The 26,325-nt window shown below is 41.2% G+C and overlaps 1 protein-coding gene across 8 annotated transcripts in view; it reads right to left on the reverse strand.

Annotated features, from left to right (window-relative positions):
* ERC2 (ELKS/RAB6-interacting/CAST family member 2) overlaps window positions 1-26,325 on the reverse strand; it is a 1,046,379-nt gene that overhangs the window by 789,527 nt on the left and 230,527 nt on the right. For 6 of the 8 annotated variants that reach the window (XR_005210796.1, XR_005210797.1, XM_037798515.1 and 3 more), the window contains exons 4-5: window positions 23,200-23,223; window positions 22,120-22,536 (exon numbers count right to left, since the gene is read on the reverse strand). Coding sequence is in view for 6 of the 8 variants with exons in the window: in XM_037798515.1 (XP_037654443.1) it covers window positions 22,120-22,536; window positions 23,200-23,223 (441 nt within the window). In the remaining 2 variants the exon portion in view is untranslated. The remainder of the gene's footprint in view (window positions 1-22,119; window positions 22,537-23,199; window positions 23,224-26,325) is intronic. The other 2 variants (XM_037798533.1, XM_037798523.1) reach the window with 1 other exon arrangement.

Here is a 26,325-nt window from a genome sequence, read left to right on the forward strand (position 1 = left end):
CAAATTCTTCACAAGCTTTATTTTGCCAGTGCCAAAATTCACAAGGAGATTTCTACACACAGTAGCACCACAATTATCTAGAAGCCCATCTTAGATGTTCCAAGTTCAACACACTAAGACACATTCAATTTACTCACAGGTGAGACTTCAATCACCCTATTTACTCTTAAGCTTGGTGATCTGATTATCAGCCTATAGCAAATTAACAGTAAAACCTTGAAATGTGAGAGAAGTTCTAGAGGCACACATATTGTCAACCAGGGCAGCTGGCCTCTAGAAGCATGGAAGGGACCAGAAAAAATACCAAAAGGAGATGAGATGAGACCATCTGGAATGGTGGCAAATTCCCAAGACACCCACCCCTTCACAGGAAAGAGTAATTATTGACATGGATAATCCTGACTGTGGCCTATAAAGAAAAAGTTCCAGTCTCCTCAGGATACTCTCTGTGTAAGAAAGCCAGGAAAATATTCAAATAGATGAAATTTATAAAGATCTCCCCCAAAATGGTTAATCATTTTGAAAGTGTTGACATGTAAAGGGTGAAGCTTTGGTCACTTGGGGATTCTCTTATAAGGAAAGCTCCTTTCTTCCACGACATCAGTTCATGAAGCACTGCATATGGTCGTTTCCCATCAGAAGCCATTGCAAGGATGGCATTCCAAAGTCAGCTATAAAAACAAACAACAGATGTCCTGAAGAAGCACAGATAGCTCCTCCCGACTCCCGAACTGTTCAATGAGGAGAAAACAGATAGAAAAGATGCGACCAGATATGTGAATCTGTCAATTAGTTAAAAAACAAATTTCTGAGTTACCAAAGAGGGCACAGGAGCACCTTTAAAACAAACAAAAAAACAAACAAACAAACAGACAGACAGACAAATAATTCTAATTTTTACAAAAAAAAAAGGAACCAAATAAATTTCCCCTTGAACAATTGCCAGGCCCACAGGCAGAGTTTCCAACATGAGATGGTCAACCTGAAGAATTTCCCCAAAGAAGCAGACACTTCCAAGAAGCAAATTTCCATTTTAAAATAAGCATATTCGCTTTTATTTTCACTAGTTCAAGAATGTTGGTTGCAGTTAAACATTAGATTCTGGTTTCTAAACTCCCTCAACAGCAGAAGAACCTCCCACATTCAAGATAGAATCATGTGAGGGTATGGAACCCAAAAAGAATTACTAAAATCCCTCAACTTAGCACCAAAAACACTGAGACATCTGACTGAAACACAACCATCATGGCCAAATCTGAGCTGCAGTAAGCATGTTTCCCACCAGTGGGCTAGTTACGTATTTATCATTTTTCTTCACCTGCTTCCAGTAAGACCATGAGAACCCAGGCTGAGGGCTGCCTAACAGACCAATCCCATATCTGAAGACTTTCCCACTGAGGCTTTAATGATGTTGTTTTCTTCCCATATTTTCTTCAAATTCTGCAAGTTTAATGAGAAAACCACACTCTCTTCCAAACTGTCCAGAAAAATGTAACAACAATGTAGGCATTTCCTGGGTCTGCCGTAACCAATTACCACAAGCGGGCAGCTTCAAACAACACAAATTTATTCTCTCACCGTTCTGGGAGATGGAAGTCCAAAATCAAGGTGCTGGCAGGGCTGCACTTTCTTGGGAGCTTCTCGGGGCCGCCAGCATTCCTTGCCTTCCTTTGCTTGCGGCCACAGCACTCCAATCTCGGCCTCCATCTCCACATGCTGCCTCCTCTGTCTTCTCTGTGGTCTCTTATAAGGACACGTGTCATAGGATTTAGAGCCCACCCAGGTAATCCAGGATGTTCTCATCTCAAGATCCTTAAATTAATTACTTCCAAGTAAAGTAACATTCACAGGTTGCAGGGATTGGGGCAAAGACGTATCTTTTTGGAGAGTCACCATTCAACCCACTGCAAATACCAAGGAGGACGAGGCAATCCAGTGGTTTGTCTCTCCATAGCATGAAGGAATAAGGTAAACAACTCTTCCTGGTTCTCCCAGGACTTTTCTGGTTTCAAAACTGAAAATCCTGCATCCCAGGAAGCCCCTCACTCCCAGGCAAACTAGAACATTTGGCCATCCTATGCAGGAGCAATGACATTCACACATTCTCATGGACAGCACGCAGAGATGGGGATACGCACAATCCCTGTCTTTTGTGGTTCAAGGAAACATAACTGAACTTAAGCAAGTGTGAGTCTTTCAGTCAGACTTGTGTTCAGATCCCATCCCCTCTGCTTCTCAGCTGTGTGCCTCAGTTTCCATATTGCTAAAATAGAACAGAACCTTCCTGGGGGAATTATATGAGAATTAAGTGAGATCATGCACCCAAACTAAGCTTTCAATAAAGGGCACCTATTATTTCCATCATCATTATTATATTATCATCATATAATTTACTTTCAATACATTATTTACAATTTTCATGACCTTAAGTATAATTAAGAACAAACTGTTTCCCCCACACCTCACTGGCTCAACACTCGCAGAGGAGAACCCTGCTGTAGCCACAGCAATAAAAATGACACCATCACAAGAAAATACAGGGGAGACCCTTCTTTGTCATCCAGTTAAAATGGCCAATTTAGGCACATCTAGGCCCAAGAAAAAGTCCCAGAAGTTTACCACACAAACAAACAAACAAAAAAATAGATTTTTCCTTCTGCCTCCTTCCCTCTCAGTAATTAGATTCGTTCCTTCCTGCTCTACCCATCTTGAAGAGTCCGTGTCTGCTCCAGTATCATCAATGTTGTCGTACCTGAAAAGGCCAAGCTGAAAAAGTAAACTTTCCCTCCTCAGCAATTATTCAGATGCAACACCATGTAAACCACAAACTATCTATAGAAAGAAATGGAAGTAAAAGTGGAATAACCACAAGAACATGTGTAAAATGTGTCACCCTAATGCACAATACTGGGCAAACCAAAAATGCTCGCATGGCCAGTACTGAGGTATGTGAACAGCCCTCATGGCCAAGAAGCAAAGTCCTGAAGAGGAACATGCACTGGAGGGTGTCCACCCCCATCCCTAGCCTCCAGGCACCCACCATGCTACCCAGCTTCCTCCACAGCGTCATCTCATCTCCAACATATCTGAGCAGAAGAGATTCTTCAGTGTATACTCATTACTGTCTGCCGGACCTACACTGGCAAATCTCTTCTACTTCCAAAATTATTTCTCCTTCACTTGGGGAAATGGAAGCATACACACACATTCTAGCAATAGCTTCAAGATGAAAATGATATTCAAGGACATACCTTTTATGAAGGATTCTTTTTTCATATTCATAAAATGTGAAAATAAACAAACTGTACTTTCCTTATGGTTCTCAGCCATCTTCTGTCTTCAAGGACAGTGGATGTTATTTTGCATGCCAGAGTGGAAGCTCCAGAAGGAGAGGGAGATGTCAGGGCTGCCACTAGCTATAATGGTGCCTTGGTGCAAATTATAAAAGAATACTTCTTCCTCAAGACACTTTACTTCCATCTGCTGGAAAATTGTTGCAACATAAAAATTCTGTTAGAAGGCGGCACTGTGATGCCATCTTCCAGAAAACTGTCACTATATACATATATACTTATCTGTATATGTGTGTGTGTGTGTGTGTGTATATATATATAGTCTATGATGTCCACGATATGCACAGCACCCCCTAGGGTTGGGAGTGCCCAACCTACGTAACTCTGTACGTTGGCCCTGGACGACATCCTTTCATCTTCGTACCATCACAGCACTTCAAATAAACTAACTACTAAAAATTGGCCACCAAGTCAGATTCAAATATTGTATATATGCATGTTTGTGTATATGTATCATACACACACACACACACACATACACATACACACATATATATTTTTTAATGAATTTTGCCAAAAAAGAGAATTGTCCATGTCAGGTTAGATCACTGGCCAAAAGCTAGGAGAACAGCTATTCTTGAAATATCAGGACAAGAAATTTAAAATACATGCTCTAACAAGGCAACAACATAGTGTGAAATAGAAAAAAAAGGGGGAAATTTAGAGTCCCAGAGCCTTCAGTTCATTCCCAGGGCAAAAATATTTATACTTATTTTGTATAAACAAAAATTTTACTAATGGTCACAAAAATAAATGGTCTCATTTCAAAATCCAGTTGCCATAGCAGAGAAGTCAAGTTTACTGTGTGAACCTCTTCCTCCTTCAACATTTCCACATTTAGCTGCCATCAACTTCACCTTACCCACCTTTAGATTCTGGCCTTTAAATGGGACAAGAGTTCACAATACCCAGAATAATGAGTTTACCAGAAACAGGATCTCAGTGTCATAAGCAATGGGGAAAGCCAGACCACAAGAGCCACAGCTTAAAGAAAACAGATAATTCAAAAATAAAAATCAGTAAACAGGCAGATTTTTTATGACCTGCTCTACTTGTGGAACACTAACTCAGACATAGTGCTTTTCCTTACTCCCTTTCATCACAAGTAACAGCAAGCACAGCAGGACCAAGGAAAACATCTCAGCTTTGTAAAGAAGGGAAGGAAGACAGCCTGGTTGAGTATCTAAGAAGTACCAGTGCCCTTTTCACTACTTCCACTGGATTTTCTCCTTTTATTCTCACAACACAGAAAGCAATTTTAGTCTCATTTTACAGAGAAGAGTCTCATTTTACAGAGAAGAGTCTCAGAGAGGTTAACAATTTGCCTGAGGTCACACAGTTACTAACCATAAGCAGTGCCTGACTCCAAAGCTCAGACCCTTCTGTTCTACCACACTGCCCCACTCAGAGCTTCTCAAACCTTCCTGTGCCCACAGATCTCCTGGAGATCTTGTTAGAAGGCAGATTCTGATTCAGGAGGCCTAGGATGGAGCCTGAGATTCTGAACTTCTAACAGTTTCCCAAGAGAGGCTAATGGTCTGCTGGTCATTGGACCACAACTTGGTGGCCAGGCTTCAGATCAGTAGTTCTTAATTGGGGTGACTTTGCCTCCCAGGGGACATCCAGCAATGCTGCCACCTCTGGGGATGGTGGTGCCACTGGCATCTAGTGGGTGGAGGCCAGGGATGCTGCTGAGCATCCTACAATGCACAGGAAGCCCCCTTCCTTCCCAACAAAGAATTATCCAGCCCAAAACGTCAATAGTGCAGAGACTGAGAAACCCTGTTTAGACAGTCCCAAGTTCATTTCAACTTCTCCCAAAGCTGTTGTAGATCTGCAAACTTGCACTGGAGTCAAAGTTAACTCCAGTATTTCAAAAGTTCTCTTTAAAACTCAACAGAAAAGTTTATACCACGCAACCGATGGCTGGCGTATGATGGAGTTTAATTTCCTCAGCAATATACTGCCATTGTACTGAAGAAAACCAAATCAGCTGATTACAAAGAAGGGTTTCAGAATTGTCTGGAGTTTCTGTAAGGTCCTTGTTTGTTGGCACTGAGGTCACAATTGAAAAGGCAAAGGATAAGATTATTTTCAGATGCAAATTTTATAATTTCCTGCTCTGGCAGCCCAAACATTCACCCCATTGACAAGGATCACATGAAACCATCTTTTATTATCTAGCATTGCTATCGCTCCCTACCATCAGATCATGCTGGGATCTGGGCTGCTCTATACCTGGCACCCACTCAATTCCCCAAACTCCGTGAGTGAATGAATCATTCATGTGGGTCTTTAATGTTCCTAGTACCATCAAACTAGTTCAAGTTTAATATTTTAACTGAAGTAACCATGTTAACCATGTTTTATTGTGGTATAAATTTTCAAATGTCACATTGTTTGATTACAGCATATCTTTAAGGAAGACTATAAATCTGAATATAATTTGGGGGGCAAATTAAGTTTTGGTTACAATCATGTAGCCTTTTCTTCTTTTGTGGTCTAAGAAAGATCCTGTGTGCTAATGCATCAGGCCCCCAGACTCAACACATCCCTCTGTCCTTCCTACTTAGCTATTGGTGAACTTTTCTTCAACCCTAGAGACCCGGACTGAAGACCCTAGCTTAACAGGACCCCTATGGCCAGGTCTCTGTCTTCTCAGTGTCCCCTCCAAGACACAGTTCACAATTGACCAAAAGAATGAGTGAATGTATGAATGAACTCTCTTGTTCCTGAAGGCCCAGTTTTCTGGCTTTCCCTCCTCTCTGAATATTTTCTTCTCAGTTTTCTTGCTTCTGTACCTAAAAACAGATCTGCCCGAGGCTCTAACATTGGACTCTCCTCCCTTCCAGGTGATGGTCCCCACCTCTTCCACAGGTTCCCAAACCTACTTCTCTAGCCCAGTCTTCTAATGTCAAACTCATCTTTCCTTCTCAAAACCCTGCCACCCTCATGATTTTCATGGGCTTTGTCAATGACCTGTCACTCAAGCTGAAATCCCCAGCTTCTCTCTGATACCTCCCTTCTCCCCTTCCTTTGCATTTTCAACTTCAAGCTAGACATGTTCCTATTTCAAGGCATCCTCTTCCATTTGCCCCCTGTCCGTTCCCACTGTCACCACCCTAATTCCCCTAATGAGCAGTCTCCTAATTGGTGGGTGGAAATGAAGGGGACCAGCACGGTGGCTGGTTGTGAAGAGTATGGTTGTCACTGCCCCATGAGAACCCCCATGACCTGGATGCTGCACTAGTATAGCCTGACGGTTAGGAACACAGGTCCCGGGACCACCCTGATTGTGACTCTCGGCAAGGTAACCCAGACCCCAGGTAACTCAGTTTCTTCATCTGTAACAACAGACTCAACTCCATTAGGGTTGTTGTGTGCATTAAATGAGTTACTGCATGTAAGTGTCTAGATCAATGCCTGGCCCATTTATTGTAGGTAATCAATAAATGTTAGCCACTGATGACAATGACAACAATCTACTTCCAGGCCAATATCTCAAACAGAGCATCCAGAACTGTAAGAAAATAAATATGGGTTGTTTTTAAACCACTAAGCTTGTGCCAATTTGTTACAGCAGCCATAGGAAACTAATACAGTGTAATGAAGAAATTGACGAACACTCCCAGTATCCGGCCTGGGCTATGGGCACACAGTGGTAGCAGTCAGCAAGGCAAGGACACAGGAGGAAGGGCAGGCTGGGGAGGAAGACAAAAAAGTCCTGTTCTGGACGCTAAGTTTAAGATGCCTCTGCACCTACAAGGTTTTCACTGGACAGTTACACATATGGCATGCATGCACAGGAGAGAGGTACAGCCTGGGGACAGAATTACCCACAAAACTGGTACTCAGTATATGTTTAATTAGGTTTCATCTTCTTTTAAAGAAATTACTATTAGTATTGTTACAATTATGAAATACAATTTGAGAAGTGATTATTTCTATAAGCAAGAGTGGGATAGTGGAAAGAACCCGTATTCAAATTCTAGATCTAGCATAGTAGTGACATTACCCTGAGAAAGTCACAACCTCTGTCCTTAGTTTCCTCATCTGTAAAAAGGAGATAAACTCTAACTGGGATTCCATTTACAATGAATGCCTAGCACTTAGCTGAATACCCAACACAAAGCAAGTGCTAAAGAAAGGATAGCTATTTTAAGTAGTGCTTATACAGACTAATAAAAATATTCTGATGAATCAATCACAAGAACTTGTGAAAGCCATCCCAAAAGTTGCAACAAACTTTTAATAGTTTCATCCTATGCCCAATCATTTTCTATATAGAACACCCACTTTGGTCACCTACCTTATGATATGAATGCTGTGTAAAATATGATCCCTGCTCGTAGGCAGTACACAGTCTTGGCAGGAGGCAAATATGTATAAATAATGATAGACCAACAGTGAGCACCTGCTGTGTGCAAGGTACTGGTGATAATAAGAGTAAGATGTGATTCCTTTCAGGGAATGCAGTCTTGAGAGAAGACACAGATAAATAAATAACGGTACCTAACATTTACTGAACACCTACTATGTATCAGACTTCATCTAGATTGGCATGTATTGCATTTATTCAAGCTCTTGAATCAGATATTTACCACATGATATAATGGACTCTATAATATTCTGAACCCATTACAAACTGAAACTGGAATGGTGGAGAGAAGGTCACTCTTGAATTTGCACAGCTCAGTACCAACATCAGTGCCCCAAGAAATGACCTATAAAATGCCATGAGGTAAGGTCTGATTCTGAAGAGACAAATCAATCGTTAGTAGAGGGAGCATGGACTTGCTTTACAAGGAGTAAAAATGATGTGAAGGAAAGTCTCAATGTATCCCCTCCTCACCTTTCTTCAAGGAAACATTAATAACATTTGTTGAACCAAGCGCTCAGCAGAGTGTTTTGCATAGGTCACCTCATTTGAGACCAAAGAGTAAACTCACAGAGACGGATGAAAGGGTTTTGCAGGAGGCAGAGAGAATGGCTGATTAAAATGATATTAGGCTGGAAGTCTCCTATAAATTTCAAGAGCATTCTCAGGTCTCTTGCAAAAGCCCAGAACTGCTACTTGAAAATGACAGCAAAGACAATTAACCCCATAAAACAATGCAGATGAAAATGCAAAGGGGTGAAAATGATTGAGAAAATAATTGAGGTTAAAATAAAAGAGAAATCAAAATACCGAGGGGAAAAATAAGATTTTAAATGAAGTCATAATAGGAACCAGATGAGAAACCTAATAGAAAAGGAAAGTATCAAAGAAAACAAATCAAAAAGAGAGAAACCAGGCAGGAAGAAATAACTAGAAGTTATTTAGACTTTCTATAGGACAATGGATAGTACAATGGTTCTCATTTCTGAGGTCAAATCCCCTCTGAAGTCATGGGCAAGGGGCGTAGCCCTGATTTTGGTTTGCTCATCTGTAAAAATGGGACAACACCAGCACCTTCACCTTGTGGATTACTCTGAGGAGTAGGTTAGTGCGGCACTGAACACCATGCCTGCATCTAGAAAGTCTCCTATCAACAGTGGTGGTGGAGGTGGTGGTGATTTATAGTTTTAAAAGCACCCTGCGGAGGCAGGTTAGAATAGGTCACTCTGGGCAGGCCAGGGGCATTGGACAGTCCAAATGGAAGGATGAGTCAGCATCAGGCAATAATCAAGAAAGCCAGATGGAGAGCAAGAAGGAGGGGCTGGGAAGAAGGAGGACAAAACCCTATTTCTCAGAATCAGCTGAGATAGCCAGGCGGAGGGAAAAAGAGAGGTTAAGCCAAGGTGGGGAAAATGGAAATTCCCAGCCCCAACCCTAGCCTAATGCACAGCAACAGGCTCACATATAAAACCTGGACATAGCTCACCCAGGTGCATCCCCTCTCTTAGGCACGCCCGCGCTGACCTCTCAAGCGGGTGTTCCTTCTTACAAACCTTTGCTATTTTCCTCCCACATGTGCTGGCCTTTCAGATAAACTGTACTGCTTGCTGTTATTTCTCTTGTCCCTGAATCCCTTCTTGAGACAAGAAAATCCGAAGTTGCACCGTAGCTCACTGATGCCAGCCAAGCTCTGGCAACACTGCTTTTATGAGCCTTCCTCTATCCACACGATAAGCCCAGTGCCACACTGATTCCTCAAGATGCTGCTGTGATTTCAGAAAATGCAATCATTTTGAACCATTCTCCTTGGGTCTTTTATGCAAAGAGTAGCACATTTGTATCTGTGGAGCAACAAAGGAAGGAGTCAGCATGCAAAGCTAACCACAGCCTAGAAAAGTGGGGAGAGAGAACGACAAGCTTTTCTAAATGGTTTCACAACCTCTGGAGGATCCTGTGTCAGGAATTCCCACTTGGCACAAGCATCCTCAAATCTCTAAACTCCCGTGTCCACTCTACCTGTAACAGTCACTTAAGAGGCATCCTAACAATACCCGCTGAAGTTTCTGCCTGGCAGGTTTGCTAGTGTCTCAAGCTTCCATGGTGGAATTGGCAAGGACACAATCACTGTGCGGCATTCTGTCTTTTAAAGCAACTGAAGCTCGAGTCCTTAACCATTTAATTCTTGACATGCATCATACAAGTGTTGTAATAGAGGCCCTTGGCAGGAATGCCACTGGGTCACACGAAGGTACGGGGGAACAAAGGAGAGTACCCACAACACTGTGAAAGGCACAATCAAGTTTTGCCTCTTGGCTGCCTGTACCCGGTTCTCGCCTTGCAATGCATTCTCCTCTGGATAAGGATGGAAAAGACAATGTTTAAAGAAAACCATTTGTCTAGAACAGGATTAATTTCCAGCACACTAAAACACATGCACAAGTTGTGAGGAAGTTCTCAATCTGGCCTCAAGTGATTAAATGAAAAAAGTTGTTTTTTTTTTTAAACTCTTTAAAGAAATATTTTTAAGGCTAGCCAAGAGATATAAAAAGAAAGCAGCACTAATAAATTCAAAAGAGGCTAAGTTTGGAGTGGCAGCTAATCTCTATAAATAGGTTTTGGAGGTGGGGGGGGACTGTTTGGTGTTGATAATGCATTTTCTGGGTAAGTGACTACTGGCCCCAGCACATGACACTGGGAGAACACAGAAACTGCTACGCATCTGCAGGATTCTCTGCCAGAGGAGAACACTGCTCCATTAATAATTTTAAAAACAGGTACAACTAATTTGTGCTGGCAATTCAAATCCTACCATCAAACTTCATTATGTGACCCAGCAGAGTTAAAAAATACACGTAAGGCAAAGAGAAAAACTCAAGTCTATTAAAAAGGTGGAGGTGGTGCTCATATAGTCTGAACTTAACTTTTAGAGTCAGGAAAAGAGTATAAAACTAGAGGACTTGGTCAAGTGGGTCAAAAAAAGAAAGGTTTCAACTGCATAAAAAGCCAAATATGAGTTCAGATATTTTTTAGTGTGATACGCATAAATACTTGCTGCTATTTTAATATTTGCCTTTATTTGAGATTTAGAAGACTCTGCCTGAGGCAAGATTTTTTAATAGTAATAATAAAAATACTTAATAGTACTTAGAGCAAAGCATGTGTGGTCACCATGTTTTAAAGAGGGGAAGAAAAGGTAATTCTGAACATCTGTGCTGCATTTCCACATGATAAAACCACCACATTCCAAAATTATTCTGAAGCTTGGAGTGGTGCTGGGGGGCAGGAGGCAGAAAGGGGATGTTTATTTAAAAAAACAGAAAGGGAGACCCAAAGGCCACTTTGGGAAAAGCGGGGAAGATGACCTTTATTAGAGAATAAAACTACCAATTAATAGTAAGAGTACAATAGCCAAAAAGTGAGGTTTGTGTCTCTTCTCAGATCAATAATTATCACCTCCATAAATATTCCTGAGAATCAAACTTCATTTGTTTTTAATAAAGTCCCAACCTTTCTACATTGTGTCTCAAATCAAAACCCATTCCTACCCCCTCCCTCAGATTTCTTTTCCAGGGCTCGCGTCATTCCCAGCCTAATGTTTCCTTGGAAATTTCCTGAAGGAAGAAGTAAATCGGAAGCAACCTCCTTTCTCTCTCCCTTTCCCTCTCTCTCTTTCTCTCACTCTCTCTCTCCCCCCCTCCCTCCCTCTCTCTCTCTCTGCCCCCTCCCCTTTTTCTTGTCAGGCTCAAACCCCTACCCCCACCTCCTCAGCACATCTGTTTCCTAGTCCAATCCCCTGTGGTCAGTCTTTGGGTCAAGAAGTGGCATGACCAGGGCTGCCCTCCCTAAGTGAAACAGTTTCAGGCAGGTGGGCTGGGAGTTACTCTGTTTCCTGTGGCCACAAGCCAGCCACCAGCAGTTCATGACCAGGGTAATTCTGTCCCACCCACCCAAGGCATACTCTGCAATGTCTGCAGACATTTTTGGTTGGCGTAAGTGGGACAGCTGCTATTGACATCTGGTGGACAGAGCTCAGGGATGCTGCTCAACAACCTACAATGCACAGGACAGCCCCCAAAATTCAAAATTATGCCACCCAAATGTCAACAGTGCTGAGGTGGAGAACCCCTGGGCTACAACAAGGAATCCAAATCCAAGGAACAAACAGTCTGCCCCCAACACTAAAAATGCTCAAAACATTGGCCAATCCAGCCCAAAGACCACCAGAGAGAGCTGACTGCCTTGGGGGCACAAGGAAGGGCAGAGGGTGGTGAGCGAGGGCTCTACTGTCAACCCAACCAGGGCCGGCCTTTCCCAGAATAAGAACACTTTCCATAGGAAAATCTAGCAATTCTATGGCACATTAACAATTACTACCTGAATATACTTTTCAAGAAGACTTGTATATTTACACGCAGTTTCTTTTTCAGGCTAGTTCTTTCAAAGCAGCAGTGGATTTTTAAAGCACTAAATCTATAGGTCTATGAAGTATCCACAAACACAGGTATTAAAAAAAAAAGGAAGCCTGTGTTTTAATTAGGTCAGAAATTGCTAACTCTTTTGGAGTTATAATGGCCATCTCCATTGCTCTGTACAGTATAGGTTACAGAATACTGCATTCACAGCCCCTCTGGATCTGCATGGGTTATTTTCCCAATACCCACCACTCCTGATACATACAACTGTGATAACTGGCGATACCCAGTGTGCTATGAACCCAGAGATTCAAATCATGGGTCTAATAATTGTAAAAGAAAACGGGCAGAAATAACAGAAAAATAGTATCTCCTCATTAAAAAAATAAAACTCAAAAAGCATACATGAAAGTAGTGAGATTTGATACTCTAAATATATAAAAATGTACACAGACTTTTTTTACCAACTTCTTGATCCAAAAACTATCTACTTACCATCTAAATCAGGGATCAGCAAACTTTTTCTTAAAGGGCCAGAGGACAATGATTTTAGGCTTTGCTGGTCAAGGGGCACAATAGAGGATATTATATAGGTATTTATAGAACCATTGCAAATGTAAACATTTGAAAATGTAAATACCACTCTTAGCTCCCACATTACAAAGAAAACAGGCAGCAGGCTGAATTTGCCAACCCCTGTTCTAAATGAGTAGTAAGTCTAATTTAGAAATAAGTAATTTTTACTCCAAAGTCTCACCCACCTTTCTTCCTTTTTCCTTTTTCTACAAGAAAAAACTACTCATAGAATTATATTTTTCCTGTAGTACTGGGGAGTTAATTCATTCTTTATATAGGTTGCAGCCACTAAAACCATAAGCCATTCCTAGTAATTGCCAGCAACTGTTCACATTGCCTTATTTAACACTCTACCCACAACATTTAAGACACCGTTTAACCAATGTGCCAAACTGGAGACACAAATAAAGAAGCCCCTTTCACATCCAAGCCACCATAGGTGGGAGAGTAGGTTTTGCTTTACAAAACTGTAGGCAATTAGAAGAACAGTGACGTGGAGGCTCCTGTTGGGAGGCTAGAACTACAATTTTAATATCTCACAACAATCAGAGACAGAAACCCAAAATACCCAACGAAAGCTAGATAAAAAGTAAATTCGTTGGGGAGTCAAAGAATTTCTTTTTAGCAATGGGGTCCTTATGAAATTAAAAAAATATAAAAAGAAAAGTAAGAAGTTTGAACAGATGAAATGGGGAAGGTTCAACTGCAAGTGCCACTAGCTTTTTCTTGTTCCCTTCTCACGAAAACTCATCCATTCCCTAGGAATTTACCAATGGCCAAAATGCACAGGACCGTTCTTGGTATTGTAAGCAAGAACCTTCATCTTCGTGAGCTGCAAGTGTACCTAGGAGACAGAGCCCCAACACTACCTTCTACAGTGGTACCATTTAACCTTTCCACTACTTGGTGACTTCACAGATTTACAGTCCCAGATTCAGCAAGTCCTGAAAAAAAATGTGGCAAGAAAACAAAATCTGAGCCTTTTGTGTTTTTCCATTTTTTGCATTTACAGAGAGAATATGCCTGAACAAAAACTCAGAAGACCAGAATTCTAGTCACTGGTCCACTCTGTATCAGGCTAAAATCCCTGGCAGCAGTTAGGAACAAAGTCACTAGAGCCAGCAGACCCCAAATTTGAATCCTAGTTCCATCATCACTTGATCTGAGAATCTGGACGAGTCATGTCATCCCTCTGGGCCTCAACCTCCTCATCTGAGAGGCAGGAAAACCACCACCCACCTCAAAGTTCTTTGACTCCCCAAAGAATTTACTTTTTATCTAGCTTTTGTTGGGTATTTTGGGTTTCTGTCTCTGATTGTTGTGAGATATGTGTGAGGATTAAATGGCACTCCCTGGGAAGTGCTTTGCACAAGCTCATGCTTAGTGAGTGCTCAGTAAATGTTACATGTCATCATTATTTAATTTCTTTGAGCCTCAGTTTCCTCACAGGGTGGATGACACATCAGATAAGATCATTGATATGCAATGTATTCTTGACCCTATAAAGCTTCCTACACATGTGTTGGGAATCAAATTATGCCCCCACAAAGGACATGTTCAAGTCCTAACCCTGGTCCTGTGAGTATCAACCCATTTGGAAATAGGACCTTTGAAGATGCTACTATTAAAGTGTGGCAAACTGAGTGACAGTGAGCCTTAATCAAATATGGCTGAAGTCCTTAGAAGCAAAGGAAATTGGGCACAGGAGGAAAAACCAGAGAGAGAAATCACTGTGTGGCAGAGGATTACCATCACTAGAATGCTACAGACTCTGGAAAAAGCATGGCCTTGCCAACACCTTGATTTTGGACTTCTAGCCTCCAAATCTGTGAATCAATAAATTCCTGTTGTTTAAGCCAACCAGTATATGGTATTTGTCATAGCAGCCCTGGCAAACTAAGACAACATGTAAGGTATTAGTTAATGTGCCTACTCAAGAGAGAAAGAACCCTGATAGAGCCAAGCCCATTTCAAATTTCTGTAGCTACAGTGAATGAAACATGCTAAAGTACCTACAGTATCAGGGCCTGGAGTACTTCCACACTGCTGAGGTTTTATTTGTGGTACACTCTTTTATCAAATGATGATGATGATGCACATTATGTCAAATACCTCTTGAACATTCTCCAAATGTTCAAGAGGTATTCAGGGGGACAAGGGAGATGAGGACAGTAGCCAGCATCTCTCCCAGCATGGCCTCGTGATGTCCTTTGCAATCCCTGACACTTCCCTCCCAATCTGCCACTTTCTTTTCTCAGCAGATTCCAAATTGCCTTGTACCTAATGGCTCCCTGGGCCTCCACCAATCTCTGTTACTGTAAAAAGCAGCTAATCACACTCATTAAATCAATAAGGGTAAAACCTAAACTATTTCAAATTAGCATGCTGTGTTCAAGCTTTACAGAATGTATCAAAATTTAGAGATACAGCAAATCTATACATCCCCTATTTCATCAGAAATGTGAGAGCAAAAGTCATTAAATCTTGCTTTCAGATTTGTTGTCAATCAGGGATCCAGAGTGGGTGCTTTTCTTTATAGATGTCTTGTTGGCACTCATCCTGCATTGAGTGCTTGGAGAAAATGGAACTCAGTGAGAACAAAGAGAATCTGTATCAAGTTGGCATCAGATGATGAAAATTCCATGTAATCTAAAAAGAGATATCACATTCAAAACTAAACGCTTACTCAAAAAAGAGGCATGCAGGCAAAGTATGTGGTTCCTGGCGATTCCTACAATACTAAATACTAGTAGGAGTAAGAGACAGGCAGACCTTAGAACAATCACACAAACTAGGGACTTGGGGTCACAAATTATCAGGTAAGTGTGAAAAAAAAACAATAAATGCGACCAATGGTCATTAATACCGTATGCATTTGGGTAGAACTTCACAATCATTTCCTCACCTCTGCCCACAAATCCCACATTCTCAACCTTGGCTGGACAGCTCCTCTAGGATATCATGCAACACAAAATGTCCAAAGATTTCCCTCAACCCGAGCCCCTCCAGCTGAAAACTTTTGCCTGCCCACAAACAAACCCACAGCACCAGGTCACATGCAGTCATCTCCTCCTCACAGCTCCCCACTCAGTTCCCAAGCTGTCGAGGTCCTGCCTGCCAACGGAGATGACCTTTCCCTTTAACTTCTGTGGCTACCACCAGCTTCACAGCCCAGTCCCCTGAAAAACCACTCTATGCCCTTGGCCTCTTCCCATCCAACCCACTTATCAACTGACTGTCTCTCCTCTGGTCATGCCATTCTCAAGGCCAAATGCTCCCAGAACCCACAGATTAAAAGCCAAGTTCCTGTGTCAAAGACTCAGCACCTTCAGTGATCTGACCCCAAACCACTTGTTTAGCTCTAGTTCCTTCCCCTCCTGACAGGAGGCGTTTCAGCTGTTCCAAACCCGCCATAGTTCTCACCTCTACAGCTTGACTCATGCCATCTCATCTCCCAATTGTGCTTCCCCCACCACAACCCATATGTTGAAATTCTTTGAAGACCTGTCCTGCCATGGAAGAAACCACCACTGACTCTCCTGCCTCTAAGATACACAGTTTAAACACCACTGAGTCCCTCTTGGTGTACCACCCCAAGAAGCCACAGAGTACAGTGGGGACACGTAGAGACTGGAGCCAGGCTGCCCGAGTTCTGAGCTTGGCCCCAGCACCTGCTGTCTGTGCTACTGAAGACAATTACTTACCTCTTTGTGCCTCAGTTTCCTGACCTGTGCAATTTGGAGGATGAAAACAGTAATCACTTAGCACACCTCCCAGCACAGAAGAAGCCTCAATAGGTATGAGCTGTTTCTGCTATTGCCCACCTGAACCCCTGATAAGACCATAAACTCTCCAAGGGCTCCTCTACATTTGGTGGTTTAACATGTGTCCAACAATGTCCAACACGTGGTTTTAAAAAAGTGAAAGAAGACGTCCAGTTACAGGTACCCTGGAAGCACTGCTCCACTCCAAACACACAGCAATGATAGGGAAAAATAAAAGAACATGGAGCTTATAAAATCCTTAGGAATATTTCCAATATTGGCAAAATAAACCACAAAGCATTTTTAACCATCTTTTCACTCATTCAAGTATTTATTGAGCACCTATAGGCATAGTTGAGGTCTGGGAATACTGATGGAATATATTGATCAGGTAGGAAAATTACTGTATTAAAACGGAGAAATCATTACGTTCTGTAACATGTGTACAGAACCTAACTTATAAAAGATCTTATAAAAGATCACATATGTAAAAAGTTATGTTTATGTGGCCACTTGTTTGGAGATATTTTCTGTATTAATTTTTGCTGGTAAAAATAAAACATATTGAATCTGTAGCGCCAGAATTAGAAATACCACCATAAGCAAAATCACGGGTCAGTCAGCATAACTGGACACACAAGCATGTGTTAAAGAGAAGTAGTCTGGGGTAGAGTTTAGAAGTTGGGTATAGAGTATATGGGGAGAGTTACATCCTCAGTTAAAGGTCTACGAGCTCAAGAAATTTTGGGTCACAGCCTTTACCTTGGTGGATCTCCCACTGGGCCTGGGGATAACACAGATAAATAAACCAGGAGCCCAAGAATTCAGGTTACCTCACTCTTCTTGGAGGAAGCCCAGGCCCAGTCTCCTGGGGACTTTGCTTAGACTGGGTTAGCAGCAACTGTGACCCCCAATGACTTGAGTATTTCTCTGCCCCTACCTCAAAGAAAGTCAAGCTGCCCTAAGGGACTAGCAGAGCATATATCCCTTCTCTTCAAGCATCTTACAGTGCAGGAAGCCCAAAGTCCCCTGATTCTCTTCTACAGGACCAGTCAAAAAATATATTAAGGAGGGTAGGTATAAAAGGATCCTGGTATATAAAACCAGTTTTCTTTAATGAGATCAGTACTATTTTGGATCCTCAGTTACTAAAACCTTTTCACAAAACAGTTTGTTCTCTGCACAAAAGCAGAGAATAAGGTAAACTCTTACGACATAGAACAATGTCTTATCAAATCAACTTGTATTCGAATGCATCAGACAATACTAGTGAGTAATGCTGAGTTTCAGCCAACACTTGAGCTCACGTTAGCACATCAATTGTAGTTCCTGTGCAATGGTTTTGGTCTTCCAAATAAGTTGAGATCATTACCCTTTTGTTGTTGCAGATTCCTGCCAGGCAAAGAAGTGGTTTTACCCTCAGCCTTTTCCAGACCACTGAAAGACAACAAGACACTAAAGCAACCCAACCCAACCCATGTGCAATTCCTGCCAACTTCCAAATCTCCTGAAACAATGGGCTGAACAAGGCCAGAATTCCAGGGGATGGGTGTATGTGAGGTCCAACACCTCTGACTCAGAATAAATCATAAAACCACTAGCACTCCATTCCCCAGCATTACACCATCTAGCTCCAACCGGGGCAAACCATGTATGGTGAAAACGAAAACAGCAACACACTGAACTTAAAACCTCAAGTACATTTTAAATCCCGTTTTAGAATCATTTAAATTAATAGAGGTCAGGCAACTTCTTTATACAAGCTGAGTTATTCTTACTGGTTTAATACCAAAAGACATCAGCCAGATTTTCCCACTAAAAAATAAAAATTACCTTGACAAAACGTTCTAAAAATCAGTAGAGAATATTGAAACAGCTTACAATAAACTTTACCTTATAGAATAATAATGAAGGAAATTATCTAGCTATTTGGCCAAGGGAAACAACCATTTTTATACTATTATACATTTTATGGGTCAAAAATTAAAAGCATAATTTTTATTTTCTAGTAGAACAGTTTTACAAAGTGTATTAGAAAGAATACTAGTGTAACAAAAGAAAAGCAACTCAAATAAGTTTAAGAAGCTCTGCCTTCCCTAGTCTCCTTCTTGAAAATGAAAAATGTACCTCTGTATATTAAAAATCGGATGGGTACTGCAGTTAACTCTGTGGAATCTAGCGTTTCCCCAAGTTTATTTGGCCTTAAGCCATTTTTCTCTCAAAACACATATTAACATCCCACAGAATGGCTGTTCTGCTGAGCACACTTTGGGTAAGATTCTTGTTGTTTAAGAGCTCTGACTCTGGAGTCACCCAGATTCAAATCCCAGCTTCATCACTTATTAAATGTGTGTCACTGGGCAAGCTTCTCAATGTCACTGGTCCCTTGGTTTCCCCAGGTAAAATGGGCAAAATAATAGTACCTCCCTCCTATCCTATGAGCTTTTCCCTCCGACTGGAACAACCTTCCCAGATCCTCACCTGGCTGGCTCCTTCTTGTTGATCAGGTCTCAGTTCACAATGCCAACTCACCCCAAAAGGCCTTCCCTGACTCTCCCTTTTGAAGTAGCACCCACCCGGGTCATTAGCATTTCATTCCCTTATTTTCTTCATAAGTATTCTCAATTTAGCTACTAAATTATTGTCTCCCTCCCCCAATAAAATGCAAGCACCATAAAGTCAGACTTTATCAGTTATCATACTATATCCCAGAACAAAGTCTCAACAAGTATTGAATGAATGAATAAATGAATGAGTGGTTGTGAGAATGAAATCTGCATCAATGTTAAGTACTTTCAAAGTAACTGACACATAAGCATCCATCAAAATGCTTTTATGTAAACTTCTGATGAACCACGAGTGCTTGGGGCACTCATCATGCTTCCACTAGTTGACTTCCTGGTTCCTCGGTGCCTCTTCTTGCTGTATCATGTGCAAACACTTCACAACATTTACTCAGTGGCATGCTGGTAAAGAGGCTTTGGGGGGGGGGGGGAACCTGAGCATAGCATTTGCCAATTTCCATGGTATAAGTACTCCCACCATGGCCAATTGCAGGTTATCAGTGGTTTAACAACCAGCTTGCAAAACACCTGAAAATTTAACAGATGGCTCTCAAAGCTACTACAACCATTCTTATGGGAAGGAAACTTTCAGGTTTCCAAGTCCTGTTTATTGAGCTCAAGCTTAAAAAGTTCTCATATAGAGACACCTGTCTGCGTTCTTCCTTCTTGATGAGCCAAGATAAGGGTCATGTAACTGACTTAACTGACTTCGGTCTGCTGCCCAAGGTAACTAACTGGCTGTGTCTCTCTGTATCGTGTGTATCTTCCTCTGTGGCCCTCAGACTGATGTGTAAGGCTCTACACATAGTCTATATACCCTCCCAGACCATTGTAAGGCAAGTTGGGGACCAACCAACCTCAGAAAAGATGAGTGAGTTGAATACTGTTTAGATTGGTTTAAATGGGGGCAACCATGTAACAAGTGCTACCAGTGAGCAGAATCCAATAAGAGAAGAAAATTAACTCTACCCTGACCTCAATATCCCAACATGAAGTGGGGAATAGTGCAGCAGGTCAAGGTTTCTCTGGCATCACCAACTTCCTGTAGAACCAACATCATCCCCAGTCACCCAAAATAAAGCAGCAACATTTTTCAACTATAGTCATCCTCTACAGACAAGAGTTTTGAGACAACACAGCCAAAATTTCAAAATCCACAGCCACTCTACATGCAGATGATAACATGCCAGTAACTATTCCTCCTCTTCTGTAAACTAGATGTCTATGGAGTAAGTCAGGGTGAGGATCAGTTTCTGCTCCACTGTATTAGTTATGTATTGCTGTGTAATAAATTACCCCAAAACTTAGCAGCTTGAACCAATACACATTTATTATCTCACAATTTTGTGGACAGAAATCCTGGCGCAGCTTTGTTGGGTCCCCTGCTTCACTGTCTCTCAGAAAGCTGCAACCAAGTTGCCAGTCAGGACTAAGGTTTCATGTGAAAGGTTAAATGGGAAAGGATCTATTCCAAGCTCACAAAGTGGCTGTTGGCAGAATTCAGTTCCTTGTGGGCTGTTGGACTAAAGGCTTCAGCGCCTTACTGACTGTTGGCTGGAGATCACACTCAGTTCCATCTCCATGGGGCTCTCCCACATGACAGCTTACTTCATCAAAACATGCAAGCAGAAAAGGCAATAGAGTCTGCTAGCAAGACAGAAGTCACAATCTTATGGAACCTAATCATGGAAGTGGCACCCCATCACCTTTGCTGTATTCTATTGTTAAGAAGCAAACCACTAGGTTCAGCCTACACTCAAAGGGAGGGGAATACCAGGAGGTAGGGAACATTTGGGGCCGGATCTTAGTAATCTGCCCACCATATTCACTTTCACCCTCTTGGAATATGGATGGGAAGACCAGGCCCAGCAAAACATCTCTTTAAGCATCTCAATATGAAGCCAAGCCATGATGTTGCCCAACCATGCTAAGGTCTCATGAAAACAAAACAAGGGAGAATATAAGTGTGGAGGACATTAAGTTTGAGGACACTAAAGGCTGTTCAAATCTTCTAAAGAAACACAATCTATATCTCAGAAAACTCTTGAGAACATCTGCATTAGCATGTCCCAATGGAGAAGCCATGTTTTATCAACAACTTAACAAGTGACTCAAAAGAAGTACTTGCCTATCTGAACAGGTATTTAATGCCAAGAAAACTGGAAGAAAATATCTTTGGGAATTTTTATTTATTGCTGTGGAATATCTTGAAAATACATGTTTCCATTTTATTGCTTACTATTTTCTGTGTGATCTGTGCCCCCTCCCCCACCCCCAGCAATTTTGCCTGCATGATATTTTTACAATCCTTTACTACAACAGTGGCAAGGGACTGCTATAAAAATTTCAAACCTTGGCTGTCACCCACATTTTTCTAAGCTCTACCCAACCACATATTCTCAGACATCTTGGCATCCTATGGTTCAATGGTGGTGGCCGCCTCTGAAGTACTTACCTCAAGTTCAAATGATTTAACACACTGAATGCAAAAAGCATGCTCAGAAAACCTGTAACACTCTGTCCTAGATGGATGCAGACACAAATTATGTTAAATAAAAATGTTCGAAATTTGTCTGCACATTTTCTTTTACCATGCTTTCCAAAAATATCCACATGCTCTACTTTCCACAAACCTCACCCCCAATTCAGCTCTAAAAATATTTAGGCTCATTGTTTCACTAATTACCTATTCATTTTGTCCCTTTAGAGTGATGGCTTTTGATTAACAGCTAAAACTTAAAACTTACTGTGCTTACAAGACCCTGAAACCAATGTCATCTGTGGAAAAGCAATTGTAAACCAGCATAGAGTACATGTGTGCTATGAACACTTGGATCCAGAATACATCAGTTTTGGGGTTGAATACTTACGGAACAAATGCATGGTGAACAGAGAAAAAAATACCTAATGGAAAATTCCAGTTTAAAGGAGATAAGCAGACAGAGAGGTTATAAAACAGAAGACGAAGGGAAATGTGTTGTCTATAAATATCTTCCAATCTGTAAAAACAATTTGATAACATACTTCAACTTGGAAAATCTGGCTTTGGGGAAATGGAATGAATGTTCTTACCTCTCGAAGATGTATATTTTCCTTCTCTTTCTGGTCTAAAATCACTTCTAAGTGGCTGACCTGAGACTCAGCCTCTGCCATCCGCCGCGTCCGTTCATTGTCATCCTCAAGGCTTTTGGATGGCAAACCTTTACTTTGCAACATCTCAAGAAGCTTTTTAATCGACTCATCTCGGGCATTGAGGGTCTGTTTCTGCGTTTCGATTCTCAGCTCCATTTCCTCCAAGGTCTTCCTCAAAAGGAAGAGCTCTTTAGCCTGCCTGTCATGCTCAGCTTGGAGCCGCCGAAAGTTCTCCTCGGTCAGCTCAATGGTGAAGTGCTCAGCTCCCCGGCTGCCACTCTCTTGCTGCAGGAGGTGGTTGAGGTCTCTTTGGGTCCGCAGCTCATCCTGAAGGGCCTGGATGGTCAACTGCAGATGCTACAATGAGAAAGACGAAGCAGGAGAGGAAAAAGAAGAAAACAGTCAACCAAATGTCAACGCTCTTTGTTGCTAGTGCACCATGAAGATGGAATGTGAATCATGAAGTCCAAAGGGCCACCCGTGGAGTCTTCCACGGTGACTTCAGAAGCATGGGACAGCACATGGAGAGGGGGAAATTAATTCAAGGATGCTTTCCAAATGTCTTAGGAGAAGAGAAACATACATGTACACAGAAACAGTATATTAGTGTCAGTCACAAGGGAAATTATACATCTACAGAGTTTTAATTTAGGAAGTGGAAAGGGTTAGAGGGAAAATCTCACAAACACATCTTCTTAATGCTCACAACACTCCAGACTCAGTACTCCTTGTTTCCTAAGATGTTCTTTCTTCCACAGTCCATTATTTTCTGCGCTAAATGCATGTTTATTTAAAATTGGAACTAATAGCATCCACTACAAGTAGACAAAAAAGAGGACTTTATTATTATTATTATTATTTTATTTTTTTACAAATAAAGCTGTGAACAGGTTTAGTAAACAGGATTACTGCATCTGCAAGCAAAAGAGAACAAACACAGACACAAACAGGCACACTCAAACACACAAGGAGGTGAAGCTGTGCAGAGCAAAACAAACAAGCGGCAAAGAGTGGACAAACCTTGGTTCTTCTGGCATCCAGTAACTGAACAGCATGGGAAATGAAAAAAAATGAAGCAAAAAATCAACACAAAGAAAAGTACAGTGCAAGCAAAGGATATTTAACAGAAAAAACTTAACATAAAGTACCTTCACAGAAAAAAAAAAGAAAAAAGTAAAACACTTTCTTATTACAGCAAAGACCCATAAGCTACACAGAATAGATAGCATTGATGTTTGATAAACATGGAAAAAAGAAAAACCAAATGAGAGGGTCATTCCACCTTTTGTTTTCCTAAATCTTATTGACTCAGGAGCCCAAAGCTTTGGATTTATTACCTGTGTTGGTTTGGAGCTGTATGTAGCCCAGAAAAGGACATTTCTTTTAATCCATTCTCGTAGGTGCAGACCTATTGTGGGTGGGACCTTTTGATTAGGTTGTTTCAACTGAGATGTGACCCAGACCATTCAAGGTGGATCTTAGTCCTTTACTGGAGTCTTTTATGAGAGGATAAAGGACAGAAAAAAGTCAGAGAGCTCAGAGACAGTAACACCCAGAGAGCTTGGAGAGAAACGTCCCATAGAAACAACAAAGGACCCACAGAAACGGAAAGAGCCAGAACCTGAGAGCAAAGAAACCAAGGAGAGAAGGACCAGCTGGTGCCAGCCATATGCCTTGCTATCTGACAGAGGAACCCCAGATGCCAGAAGCCTTTCTTCAGAGAAGGTATCTTCCTCTTAATGTCTTAATTTGGACATTTTCATGGCGTTAGAACTGTAAATTTGTAAACTAATCAGTCCCTGTTGTTAAAAGCCAGTCCACTTCTGGTTTATTGCATTTTGGCAGCTTTAACAAACCAAAATATGACCAAAGAGAAAAATGCCCAGCACTCCACATATTATTCTAGGTCACCGTTTTAACCAAAATCAGAGGGAAAGCACCAAAGAAACTATTTGTCTGAGAAAAAACTCTTGCAAGAAGACAGGTGGTGAATTCAGCAACACCTTCCCCACAGCATCATCCCCCAGGCTGCTCAAGAGCAGGCAGAGTTAAGCCTGAAGGCTGCCTGTCCCAGGGCAGGACAGGAGGCTCCAACAACACAGCAGTTATCTGTTCACCAAACACATCCTCCTTCCTGCTTCTGGACATAAGGCGGAGCTCCTGTGTGCTGAGAACTCACTGAGTTGTAAGGCATTTGAAAATCTTTCTGAATTCCAATAGCCAACACTCAGAGGTGCTGAGATCTTTCTGAGTGTGGCCTACACTAAGAAATTTGTGTTGTGTGATATCCCATCTTGGTTGTAATCTTTGTGTATCCATTCTATCTTCCCACCTAGGAATGCCCATTGAGAAATCCCTGGAGTACAGGAACAAGTACTCTCTCATTCGTGGGCCATGGTGCCTCATGCAATAATGAATGCAGAATAAGCAAGTGTTATTTAATAATGGAGACTATGAATTCATTTTATGTAACTGCTTTATTGAGATATAATTCACATATCATACAATTCCCCTCTGTAAAGTACAAAATTCATAGATTATTAACATATTCACAAAGATGTGCAACCATCACCACAACCTAATTTAGAATATTTTCATCAACCCAAAAAGAAACCCTCACCCATTAGCAGCCAGTCTCCATTTCTCCCCAATCCCCCATCCCTAGACAACCAATGATCTACTTTCTGTCTCTACACCAAGTATCAGAACTTCCATTTTTATTTCTTTGTTATTGAGATATCATTCATATATCATAAAATTCATCTCTTTAAAGTGTACAATACTGTTTTTAGTATATTCACAATGTTGTGCAACCATTACTACTATGTCCAGGCATTTCCATTACTCCAAAAAGAAACCCCACACTCTTTCGCAGTGACTGCTCATTCCCTACCCACAGCCCTGGCAACCACTAATTTATTTTCCGTCTTTATGGATTTGCTTATTCTGGACATTTCATATCAATGGAATAATATAATATGCGGCATTTTGATCTGGCTTCTTTCACTTAGCTTAATTTTTTCAAGATTCATCCATGTTGTAGTGTGTATTAATATTTCATTCCTTGTATGGCTGAATAACTTTCCATTGTATGCATATATCATGATGGACATTGGGGTTGTTTCCATTTGGGGCTACCATAATTAATGCTGCTATGAACACTCATGTACAAGATTTTGTACGGACATACGTTTTCATTTATCTTTGGTAAATATTTAGATCTGGAGTTGCTAAGTCATCTGGTAACTCTATGGTTGACCTTCTGAGGAACTATCACACTGTTTTCCAAAGCAACTACCCCATTTTACATTCCTACCAGCAGCTTTTGCATAAGGGTTCCAATTTCTCACATGCTTGCCAACACTTGTTATATCTGGTTTTTTTTTTTTTTTGAGTATAGTCATCCTAGTGGGTGTGAAATCTTAACTCACTGTGGTTTTGATTTTCATTTCCCTGATGGCTAAGGATGTTGAACAGCATCTTGTGTGCTTATTGACCATGTGTAAATATTCTTTGGAGCCTTTTCATCTGGAAACAGCCCAAATATCCATCAATGGATGAACACATAAACAAAATGTGGACTATCCATACAATGAAGTATTATTGGGTCATAAAAAGTAAAGAAGTATTGATGCACACTATAATGTGGTTGAACCTTGAAAACATTGTGCTAAGTGAAAGCAACCAGTCACAAAAGACCACACACATATTATACAATTCCATTTATATAAAATGTCCAGAATAGGCAAATCCATAAAGACAAAAAGTAAATTAGTGATTGACAGGGGATGGGGAAAAATGTGAATGGGGAGTGACTGCCAAATGCACAGGAGTTTCTTTTAGGGGTGATGAAACTGTTCCAGAATTAGATGGTGATGGTTAAACAACTTTGTGAATATACTAAAAACCAATGGATTTTAAATTTTAAATGGGTATGAAAAATTATCTCTCAATAAAGCTTTAAAAAAATGAGGTGGGACTATAAAGTGTTACGCCCTTCCTCCACCAGCCCCTTACCACTAAACCACATCAAAACAACGTCCACAAGAGCATCTATGGCCTTCAGTTAAGTGATGTGAACTGCTGCTGAACTTCAGAGAATGCTTTAGCAATTGTCTTCAAAGCATTTAAATATTCTTGATGATG

This window comes from Choloepus didactylus, chromosome 1, assembly GCF_015220235.1.
Source record: "Choloepus didactylus isolate mChoDid1 chromosome 1, mChoDid1.pri, whole genome shotgun sequence".
Classification (NCBI taxonomy): domain Eukaryota; kingdom Metazoa; phylum Chordata; class Mammalia; order Pilosa; family Megalonychidae; genus Choloepus; species Choloepus didactylus.